The sequence below is a fragment of the Dermacentor albipictus genome, chromosome 8 (assembly GCF_038994185.2).
Source record: "Dermacentor albipictus isolate Rhodes 1998 colony chromosome 8, USDA_Dalb.pri_finalv2, whole genome shotgun sequence".
Taxonomy (NCBI): Eukaryota; Metazoa; Arthropoda; class Arachnida; order Ixodida; family Ixodidae; genus Dermacentor; species Dermacentor albipictus.
The window spans coordinates 70,337,362-70,349,069 of NC_091828.1; the positions used below are offsets into that span (position 1 = coordinate 70,337,362).

General features: G+C 44.1%; 1 protein-coding gene across 2 annotated transcripts in view; it reads left to right on the plus strand.

Moving 5' to 3' along the window:
• The window catches only part of PICK1 (protein interacting with PRKCA 1), a 37,737-nt gene extending 28,181 nt beyond the window's left edge, over nt 1-9,556 (plus strand). For both annotated transcript variants that reach the window (XM_070523583.1, XM_070523582.1), the window contains 4 exons: nt 139-231; nt 3,189-3,384; nt 5,009-5,339; nt 8,804-9,556. In XM_070523583.1, the coding sequence (XP_070379684.1) occupies nt 139-231; nt 3,189-3,384; nt 5,009-5,316 (597 nt within the window). In that variant the 3' untranslated portion in view covers nt 5,317-5,339; nt 8,804-9,556. The remainder of the gene's footprint in view (nt 1-138; nt 232-3,188; nt 3,385-5,008; nt 5,340-8,803) is intronic.
• Nucleotides 9,557-11,708: the final 2,152 nt, after the last annotated feature.

Below are 11,708 nucleotides of genomic sequence, written 5' to 3' on the forward strand. Positions count from 1 at the left end.
GAAATAACAATGGGCCTACCTGTTTGATTAAAAAAGGATTGTTAATGTTTATGGCAGGCTCACTTTTTGTATTGCATGCGTACACTTTTGTCCATTCATTGTGTCTTGTTTTTGTTATCTTTGCTGCTTTCCCCACAGATGCTGAGTGACCTGAACACGTACCTGAACAAGGCTGTACCCGACACCAAATTGACCATCAAGAAGTATGCAGATGCGAAGTTTGAATACCTGGTCAGTGGCTCCACGTAAACTCCACTCGAAGGCTAAGAAGTATTTTTGTGCATAAACCTGCCTTTAGCATAATGCGTGCTCACAGTTGCAACATTTGCGGAAGGAAAGACGAGTTTGGGCACACATAGAACTTTTAGCAGCTACAGATGATCACGTGATACTTGGCAAATAGCTGCATATATATTCAACTTCTTTAACTTCACTGCTGCTTGCTGAATGCCTTGTCCATGGTGTGGGATATGTAGACTTGTACATACTGAATGACTTCAATCAATTGCTTTAATCAGTTACGTTTGCTGATAACTTTGTAATTTAATGATAAATTTGCTTGCTTACTAAACTTGCTGTAATTCAATTACTTTTTTTAGTAACCAATTACATTATTCAGCCAGGAGTACTTATATTTGGCGAGAACTACAGTGTTTAAAGGGATGCAAACATGTACAATAGAACCTTGTTGATTCAATCTCGTTGCATGCAACTTCCCGGTGACTATGTTCACCATTGAGAACACCAAAAATGATCAATACAGTTATGCTTATTGTTTATCGATTTATATGTTCTTGGAAAGCACAATTTTTCAGCACTAACAAACAGTAGATCTCCAAGCTGCGATCGTATGATAAGTTTTCTGGCTGCTAGATCCCATGTAAACAAGAAAAAGTGCAAGGTGCGTGCAATCGACGATATAGCTGCCTGCTGCAGCAGCTCCCAAGTAATACTTGCCTTCACATCTCACTTGAAAGTACTGGTGCCCACTAAGTTTGTCATTCCGGTACCAGCAAATCTCCTCCCGGGTCGTTGCCCACCACATTCATGGCTATTGCCACCAACCCTATTGCAATAAGCATCTTAAACTATCTGTTTCAAAGTGTGTGGTCCGTAATGTTGTTGTAAGTATAATGCACGCTTTTAATAGACGATAACCCAAATGCACCGCCATTCCCTGCTCCAGGCGGCACTACTTGAGCGTCATGTAACGCGCTGGTGGCATTGTAGGCACTGTATTCCGGTGTCGCCCACCAGATGGATTTTGTTTGGCTTTCCTGTTGCAGTCTTAAAACGCTACAGAATAGGAAAACAACAGCAAGCTTCTCGAGTTGCTTGGGCCCTACCAGGTCGGCATGCGTTGATGTTCCCATGCCGCAGTGATTCACGCTGATTGGGAACATCAAAACTTCCTGCCAAAATGCTCCGCTTGAAGAAGCTGGTTGAAAAAGCCAGAACGTAAGGTTCTCCAACGTAAGGTTGGAGAAGCCATAAAAACGACAATGTGCATCTCGAGCCACTTCAGCCCTGCCAGCTATTGGCGCACGTCGGTGTCTCGTGCTGCAACAACTCGCACAACACTTCACATTACGTTCATGTCGACTACAATTGAGTTTGTCCATTTTTTTTTAGTGACGTTTAAGTGAGGTTGTACTGTAGATTTGTTACCTCTCTCCCACAACCAGCATTCTTCAGCTATGCCTGGATCATCTGAACATGGCAGGCTGGCAGATTTGCACACCTATCTTGGAAGTTTGGCTTTTCAGTTTTTTATCTATAATAAATCTCTCTCTTTTTCTCTCTCTCCTGGAAGTACTTTTAAGTAACCTTCATATGCATTAAGAGCTGCTGCTCAATTCTTCACTAGTGCAGTGTATGACTTGCCTTACATGGAGAGAAGTTTTTGACCATTAAGTGCTTATGTTTATACTGTTAAACCTCAATATAACAAACTTCAGTGTAATGAAAGTCTCGATATAACAAAGTATTTTGCTTTTCATAACCTCTTCTCCATGGAACACCATGTATTTAGAACCTCAACATAATGAAGTGTGTTTGTATGCGATTTCATACAACGAAACTTCACTGCAGCCGCAAAAAAATGCCAAGACAAATATAAATTTCCGTGGATACAGGTGGTCAAACGATTGAATAACAAGTGGATGCCTGCAAATGCACCTCTCAAATCACGCCCCGCACAACAAGAGCGACTGCTGAAGTGGAGCCGCATCATGTTCCGTGTAAAGTCGATAAGATAAATGTGATAAGATCCTAGAGAAAGTGTGCGAGAGTAAGACAAGAAAGCATAGCCTTCCTGCGTGAGCTAAGGGAAAGAGGTGAAAAGGTGCGAACACGCACTAACTAACACTAACAAGGCATGCTGCATGCCTTGTACATGTAAGTTTTTTTTTTGTGTCATTCATCGCCGCATTTCATTCCCATTGAAATGCAGCTGCTGCTGCCAGAATTTGATTCCACGACCTTGTGTTTACCAGTAGATTGCCAACGCCAGTAGTTCTTACCAATTCTGCTAGTTCTCATCATGCCCGCTGCATTCAGTAACCATATACATCTATTCTTGTGATTGTAACAGGCGAACAGTATATTTAGGGCCAGTTGGTCAGCCTCTTAGAGTTTGTACAGGAGTATGTTTATCTAGGTCAATTACTTACAGGATACCCTGATCATGAGAGCAAATTTAAAGAATAAGAATGGGTTGGAGCACATACGGTAGGCATTACCATATCCTGACCGGGAGCTTGCCACTGTTAAAAAGAAAAGAAAGTCATGTTGCAATAAGGCTAGCTGTGATGGTGCTGCTCGTGAGATATAGGCGAAAAGGCCGTGCACGTTTTGTCTGGCTGCGCTCACACGTAGCCCTTGCAGCAACCTTGGGAACAGTGCAAGCCAATGTATCACGACACCCTGGTGCATCAACCACCTGTGTGCCGAAGCTGTTTCACGGAAACGACTTTCCTAAGTTATTCAGGTTGCTCAGATGCGTGCCAGTATTTTTTTTTCTAAGGCTCGGGGTGTTTGGGCTTTCCTTTAATGCACTTACAGGATAAATTGAAATTGTCGTGACAGTGCTTCTTTCGGGAGTTTGTTTGGTTAAATGGTGAACATGAAGTTGATGGTGTGTGAACCATTATGTAATTCCCCCTTCCGCACCTCTTTCTGCTGTGCAGTCGTACTGCTTGAAGGTCAAGGAGATGGACGATGAAGAGTACGCCTACCAGGCGCTGCAGGAGCCGCTCTATCGGGTGGAGACAGGCAACTACGAGTACCGCCTTATCCTGCGCTGCCGTCAGGATGCCCGCGTGCGCTTCGCCAAGCTGCGCTCAGATGTGCTTGTCAAGCTCGAGCTGCTCGACCAGAAGCATGGTAGGTGAATGCCTCTGTTCTTTTTTTTTTTTTTACTAGAATTCGAGAGATGTGTTCAGAACCGCCAAATTTCATCATGGTGTTGGAGTTCGGAAAATCTTTTTATGTATAGTGTTCAGCCACTGAGCTGTGACAAGAAACTGCCACTCTTACAGAGTCTGCACTATGTTCACAGCAGCAGCTGCAGCTTTCACAGCAACAGCCAGAAAGTCTGTCATCTAGTTGACGTGTTCATGCTCACTTTCCTTCCATCTGTTGTAGGGTGCATTTGGGTGTTAGGAATGATGAGGAGACCAAGGCTGGTAATAAATATAGACCCTGCCGTTCATCTGCTTTCTCATACGGAGATGGCGAGCTGCAGTCCACTAATGTGCTTATGGTGAATGCAGCATGAGTTGATTTGTCGCTGTGTTCCTCCGTGAAGGAATAAAACTAGCCTTAAGAAGGAAGGTTTAGCTCGGGAGCTCCTATCTAAATACAGTAAAACCTCGTTAAACCGTACCCGCTTAAACAGTAGTGTTGTTTTAAAAGTAGTAAAGTCAAATCACCGACTCAGCGGCCATTGAAAATAATGTGTTTTGTATCTGCATAAACCGTACCAGCTTATTGCATACATATCGGTTAACACGTAGTGTTTCCACTTTTCGTAGCGCAAATACGGCAGTACATCATCTCCTTCAGGTGGCTTGGCAGTACAACAGGCCTCACAGATCAGAACAACGGCCTCCATGTGCCCTGTGCGTTTGTGCATGAAGGCACCTCAACATCAACATCATTTCAGCACAGTGCCAGGAGCATTGCAGCGTCGTGCAAGCAAGGACTCGCGTTATTTGCTGAAGCTCGGGTAAAAAAGACGCCAGGTGCTCAGCACAAAAGAAAAATTAGACATTGTTCGTGCTATCGAGCATGGCAGGAAGGAGTCGGCGCTATACCTATGTACCGTGCTATGCCTATGTACCGTGCAACACCTATGTACTGTGCATTGGGTGCACATTAAAGAACCTCGGGCGGTCAAACTTAATCCGGCGTTTCCCCACGATGGCGTGCCTTATAAACATGTCGCAGTTGTGGTGCATAACACCGTAGAATTTTTTTGAGGGGTTAGACCACAGGAGCTATTCGTGCAAAAGCTGCACCCGCTGTCAGCTACTTGCCATGGTGGCTTGGTGTCTTCGGCATGAGGCTGCGGGATCAAATCCCAGCCATGGCAGCCGCATTTCGATGGGGGTGAATGCAAAAATGCCCATGTGCCACACATTGGGTGCTAGTTAAGAACCTTAGGTGGTTAAAAATTCTGGTCTTAAATTAATATGTGTGGCATAAAAGCTGTTCTTCCAGCTGCTGCTGTAAAACCTGTAGTTTCTACTGTCAGCTACTGTATATAAGCTGTTGTTCCTGCTGTCAGCTATTGCTGTGAAAGCTGTTCCTACAATCAGCTATTGCTGTGAAAGCTGTTCCTGCTTTCAGCTGTTGCAGTAAAAGACATTGTTCCTGCTGTTAACTGTTGCTGTAAAAGCCATTTCTGCTGTCAGCTATTGCTGTAGAAGCTGTTGTTTCTGCTGTCAACTATTTGCTTTAAAAGCTGTTGTTTTTCCTGCTTGTCTTCGCCTCTCACTGTCCACAGTGCAGGACATAGTGTTCCAACTGCAGCGACTGGTGTCTGCACTGTCCCAGTACCACAGCGACTGCCACGGCGTGATGAAGGGCAGTTGCATCTTCCCCATCGAGGTGGACCTGTCACGCTCCACCTTCCACTACCCGGACCCCTCCGTCAGCCCCTACCAGGATGAGGAGGAAGAGGACGAAGAGGATGATGAACTTCTCTCGGCCGGCTCGGGACCCTCCACAGCTGACGACAATGGCGCCAGTGCCGCCAGCTCTGCCACCTTAGTTGCCACTGCTGTCGAGAAGTCCCTGCTTCTCAACGACTAGGGGGGGCTGTTTCTCTGGATATGGTGAGCTTCTCAACATCCTTGCCACTTAACTTTTACAGTAGACTCCCCATAAGGGAAACCTGAAGACCCTGAATGTCCTTTATATGCTTGACACATGGCTACTTCAGAGGCCTTAGGTCTAGGAGACATCTACCAGAAAGACGTTCACGGGTGTGACTCACAGGAAAAAGTGCAGTAGAGCCTCAATATATGCCCGCTTAAAATGTGGTAATGGTGAAAACGTAGTTCTGACATATCCCCAACCCGTTCTTGATAGAGCCTACTGTATTAGCTTAACACTTAAGCTATAGTGGCTCATCATACTTCTATCTGTTAGTGCATACCATGATCACTTAGATGTCTTAGTGAGTTGGTGCATACACACACATGCATGCGTGCAGACACATGCACGCAAACAGGCTCTTGTGTGGGATGCCGCCCAGCAGAGCCTGTGCGCTTTTGTGGAGCACTTGGAGCTAGGTAGTTGCATTTTAGCCAGTATAATTGTCTGTTTTCTTCACTCTGCTTACAACCACAAACAAGAAATAAAAAATTAACTACCTCCTTCGTTTTGATCTCGCAGCACCACAGAATTTCAATTTCAATGTCAGAATTTATGCTAAATTTTATTTGACTGTTTACTATCCGACAGAGGCATATGAGTGTGACTCCTCTGAATGATTTGCTTTGTTTCCTTTTCTTAAAATTTAATTTGATTACACAGTTACTTTCATACACCTTGCTAAATTCTGTTGCCTGACAAACTTTGGGTACGATCCCCATTGCCTGCTGTACTTAGCTCATGACATTGTCTATTGCTGAGAGTTCAATAAACCTCTCAAATGCTGGGGTAAGCATTGGAAATGCGAATGGGAGCACAAATAGCGTACTACGTGTGACACTTGAGTGAAAATCCTTCAACTAGTTTTCATTTCACAAAATATTTGTAGGTTGTGGCCATAAGCCTGTCGCTGCTATACAATTTTAGTATACTGTGTTCAAAGCTCTTGCATGTATTGTGAAATAATGGGTCTAAAATGTACCTGTGCATATGAAAAGGTTTGTGGGTTTTGTATACATGCTAACATTTGGATTTAGTGTTGCAAGCTTTGCCTGACTTGTGTAGCTATTGTAACAACATTGCGGCTCCCATGCCATTCATTTCGATCCTACTTTGACCTTCCACTTGCCCCTTGTTGTCACAGCACAACATAAATGGTACAATCGGCTTTTAGTTATTCTCATCTTTCTTTTAACACAAAGTATTTGCAATGGTTCATCGGCATTATTGATATCAGCTATTTTGATGCAGCCAGGCTTAACAAAATATGGTACCATTGCCACGAACGTGCTCTGATTTATGTTAGTCAACTCCGATTAACTTGTCCTCAGTCAGTTCGACTTTCACTTCATACAAATGCACTGGAAACTCCTGGTGAGAAACCATATATGGGCAGTGGAAAGCAACTGGTTTAGTTTGATTGGGAAGGCATGCTGCTTTGAAGGCATGCTGCTTTGAAGGCATGCTGCTTTTTACATGTTACACTGTACAATATACATGTACAGTGTAACTTCATAACAAAGTGCTTAGGACCTCTAAAATCCTTTGTTATATAGATGACTTCGTCGTAAAGATTGTGCACTGCACCGCCCACAATAGAGCAGGCTGAACTTGTTCAACGAAAGAAAAACCTGTATTCATCTGGAATTCAAGAGAGATATAGTAAAATAAGTCCCTATATTTTTTTTATGCTTTGTCAAGTAGAATGTGAGACAGTGGCTTTATGGCATGCTCGGTGGCAAAATGTGGGAGCGCACCAGTTAATGCTGCAGATCGTTAAACACAGCTATCACCTTCCTTGCTGTCAAAGTTCTTCGTTTGTTTACTGAATAATCACTGTTGCCTTCGTGTATCTTTTCCATGTAGAAGGCGTTGAAGACGTCATCAGCTGTCAGTGCGATATTATCACCTCCTCGAGTACACTGCACCCACTGCTGTATCATTACAAGCAGCCTACTAATTCAGCGATTCCTGAGCAGTAAAGCTGAACTGTAAAATTTGCTGATATTGGCAAGCTTAACAAGGGCATTGCTAGTGCTGTCATTAGTGTGGAGCGCAGCTGAGTGATGTCTTCACAAGGCACAGGGGCACCGCTTGGTGGAGTTCTTTGTAAAGCAACAAATCAGCCTTCGGGGCACTTCAATTTCTTCTACGTACAGGGACATTCATTGTAGTGATCCTTGTTCTGGAGGCATTCACGATACTGACACGTGTACTTATCTTTTTTGGGTGACCGCTTTTCACCATCTAAGAAATGTTATCGCTCAGCGCAGGATGTTCCCGCATGTATCGGAAGTTTCTCGAACGTTATCAATGTTTCTACCCATTGTCTGTTGTGACTGAAGTTTTGTAATCTGATCGCATGTGAGACGTGAACTGTGTAGAATATTCTGGAAGACACGTGGGCACCAGCGATTACTATGGAACCTTCGATGACCCATGTATAAAAGCCAACACGCTTCACCCACTGATCAGATTTTCGCTGATCACCGACTGTGTTCGCCACTCTCGCCATTCTTTGTGTGTAGCCTGTTCTTGAGGGCACAGGTTCGCCCAAAGAAATGCTAGTTTTGTCATTTTCAGTTTTGCGACTTTCTTCACCGTCACTGCTATGTGACAATGCTCATGAGATATGGATTCAGCCTGGACATAATCCTTTGTTATACAGGTCATTTTATTTAGAGGTGTTCGACTGTGTGTGCAGCATGTGCTGTAGAATAGCACTTTACAGTCAAGACTCGATATAATTGACAAGCATATATAATATATAATATAATATAAATATATAAATATTATATATAAACTGTCATCGACAGCGTAGAATAAATGTAGTATGCGTGTATCGAGTATTGGATGCAATAAAGGCATTTCCGTGCTGAATGTTGCATAATCATAACAAAGTTTTACTATAACTGCGACTCTTTGTTCAAAATTTTCAGGTGTCAAATTTTCGTATAATCTTTAATTGATGTGCCAGGGTACTGGTCCATGTACTGGTTCTGCTTATTTCTTAGAAGATATGACCAAAGCTATGTGTGCATGCAGTGCGCATATGTACAGTGCTCACGGAATGAAACGCGTCAATTTAGGGCTAAGTAATGCGCATACTTATGTTTCAACCGGCTGGAGTTCGTGTCACATCGTCGTAATTCTGGCGCGTACACTTACATTGGGGTCTTCGTCACCTTTGGTGACCAAATTATTAGCAACATGAAATGGTGCTCCCGCGTACTTCGCACATATGTAGGGTTGTACTAAATGTTCCGTGTCCCATTTCATTCCGTGAGAACTGTATGTGTGTTTTTGCATGTTCCCTATTTTGCCGGCCAAAATCGCCTCAGACTTTACGTTTGTGATGTCGCTATATGTGGCATCTTAACAGTAATTGTGACATTAGTGCCATTTCATTTTTAAAATATTGCAGGATCTTGGAGTCGCTGTCTCGGCCTGGATGCCCCAAGTATGCATGCTGAGCAGCTTTGAGGAGACACTCATGACTAGTCATTTTTGTGCGCTGTTTTCAGTGCTGCCTAGTCAAGACTTTCCACCTGGAGCCTGAGGAGGTGTTATAAATTTTACCACTGCAGTGAATTTTCACCAGGTGCAGTGATGTCTGATACATTCCATGTTCACACAGGCCTTTTCATCTTCTCGTGTCTGCGGTACACAGTCTTTCCAGCAGCAATTAAACATCGGCCGGGTTAACCAAGTGTTTTTCATTATTTTTATATGTTTCTGAATCGCCTTGAGTGTTGATCTTATTGTGTTCAAAAACAACAAATTCAGTTATATTTTGCATATTTTCTTGGGCCCTTGGCATTCATCTTATTGAATTGTTGTGCAAAACTGTCCATTGTTTTCATGTGTCTGTCTAGTCATACTTCCTGAGCAAACATGTCTGTGAAACTGTGTTAAAATGTTGACTCAGGGCTTATAAGTGATGGATGGACATTGTATGCGCACCTGTGCATGGCATAAGAAAAGATGAAAATGCTACTAGCAAAATGTATCTTTTCTTATGTGCATGCTTGTTTTAATTTTACCACTAGAAATGCACACTGGTCTGTGGTGGGGAGTAAACCTGGTGTCAAGTGGTGAATTTACTGTTACACTGATGAGAAACATAGAATGCATAGTAACCCTTGAGGAGGAATAAACTTTATTTTAAGACAGCAGATTTGAGACCTAGGCCTCTCTACCTAGATGATGATCTCGAGCCCTTGGGCCCTGGCGGCACCTTTGCCCTGCTGGATTGCCTAAGCTGGTCTTCCGGTGCACAGCTGAGCAATGTGGTCTCCCACTGCTCTCTGGTCTTGTGTATTTTATTCTGTAACCTTTGAAACTCTTGAATATCAGAACACCCTTTCTAAGGCCCTTGTGTCTTTCAACGTATCTTAAATATTGCTGAATTATATTTCAAGCTAGCTCACTTTGTTTGGACATTTGATTGTAGACTTTGTTCAGTATGAGAGCTTAAGCCAATCCTGCACATTTAGCAAATTTGTAGTGGTTCGCATGTTACGCTATTTCTTTGTATCTTTTTGTTGTAGTGCTAAAGGAAAAAAAGTTGTTGAAGACAGTATATTTTGTTTTTAAGCTGTGTACTGTAATACAGTTGAATTTGTTTATAACAAGCTCGATAGTTCTGCGAGAAGTGGTTGTTGTATCAGTAGTTGGTTATATATGGATCTGGCCTTGAAAACGCTCAAAAAGTGACCACGCTGAAGCTGGCATCATCAATTACACTGCGGCTGCACTTCGGCCTGAAAACCAAATTTTCAGTGTCATTTTATTGCGATAGCAACTATATGGACACTGCAAGGGCTTTTCTGCCGCAGGCGTCGCCATGAGGCTCGTTTAAAGTCCATGGGTGATGACTGTCGCCGCGTGCCCTACGCTGTGCGAGTGACAGCGTGCGAGGGGAGCCGACGATCGCTGCTCAACCTCACCCATGCAAAAAAGACGAAAGCGAGGAGGAAGCGTGCACACTTTCATCGCACGCAAGGCACCCAACGTTGTGAAAAATCGGGGGGGGGGGGGGGCAGTGTTCTACTCCGGCTGCAACTGCGCACGTGGCGGCTACGCGCGGTCGAGCGGCCATATCTTGAAAGCGACCTGCGTTGGGGGCAGAGTTTAGGTGCCTCGATGTCTTTGTCTGCAATGTGTGTTCTCGGCGCTCACTTTGCGTTGGAGCGATAGAAAGCACGAACGTCACTTCGCTTGCTGTTGCTGCCGCGTTTCCTCACGCCAGCAGTTTGATTGGCAGTTTCCGCGGTGATCGAGTGAGATGTCTTTATGCTTAATCGTGCGCGCGTGACACCATGCTTGTTAATTTAATTAATATGCCTATGTTTACAAGTTTATACAGCCGATAAAACTACTATCCTTACTTCGTATAGTTGTCCACTAATTCGCTATCACAATCGATGCTTCGCCTCTTGGGCGAAACTGCCACTTTTTTGTTCTCGGTGCGTTCCTGCGCCTAGCCTGCAAATTTCCGTTACAAATGTCCATGTAAAGCGTGAAATGCAGCGTCCTTTAGCTCTTACGAAACGGCGCCCACTTCCGATCACCTGTAGTTTCGAAATTGCAAAAAGCACAGCTGCCATTTTTTATTCGAGAGCTTTTGATCTCTTTTACTACCAGCGGGACATGACCGTATTCTGCATAAGAAATCGAAGCATTCTAGTTGGCCAGAACGTAAACTTCGGAAACTGCTGCGACATGCCGCCATTCTGCTAAGGTCTCGGACATCATGGTCTCGGCCCTACGACTGCGCGTTAGCCGCACAAGAGCCGTAAGTAACGTTATCTATGTCACTTCTGATGGAAGAAAATGCCATGTTTGAAATTTACAACGCCACCGTGAACCGCAACGTTTGAGCGGCCATTGTTCTCATGATGGAAGGACATAGATGGTCGTTGCAAATCGTTTAAATAGACGTAATGCACTTGGTGCCGCACGGACAATTTCGCAATAACTGGAGTACCGCCGTCGTGATATTCGATATTGGACCGGTGCATGTGCAGTACTGTTTCTGCTGTACACTTCCTCCTCCTCTTCCCTGGAGATGTGCTGAAAAAGCGAGTGACCTAATTCTTTGTGGCTTTTAAAACCCGCGTGTGGCAGTCGCTCGCCCCTTTTCAAGGCTGGAAGTATCGCGGTTTGACTGGTGTGGGGCATGCTGCCGTGTCTTTGCAATTCGTGTGTGCAATCTTTTTACCATGACTGGGTTCGAAGCGTTCGTTGCAGCAACAGTACGACGAATTGAAGAACGTTTGTTGCATCTGGAAGCAGTTTCAATAGGCAGGATCGGAAAATCGTAAATG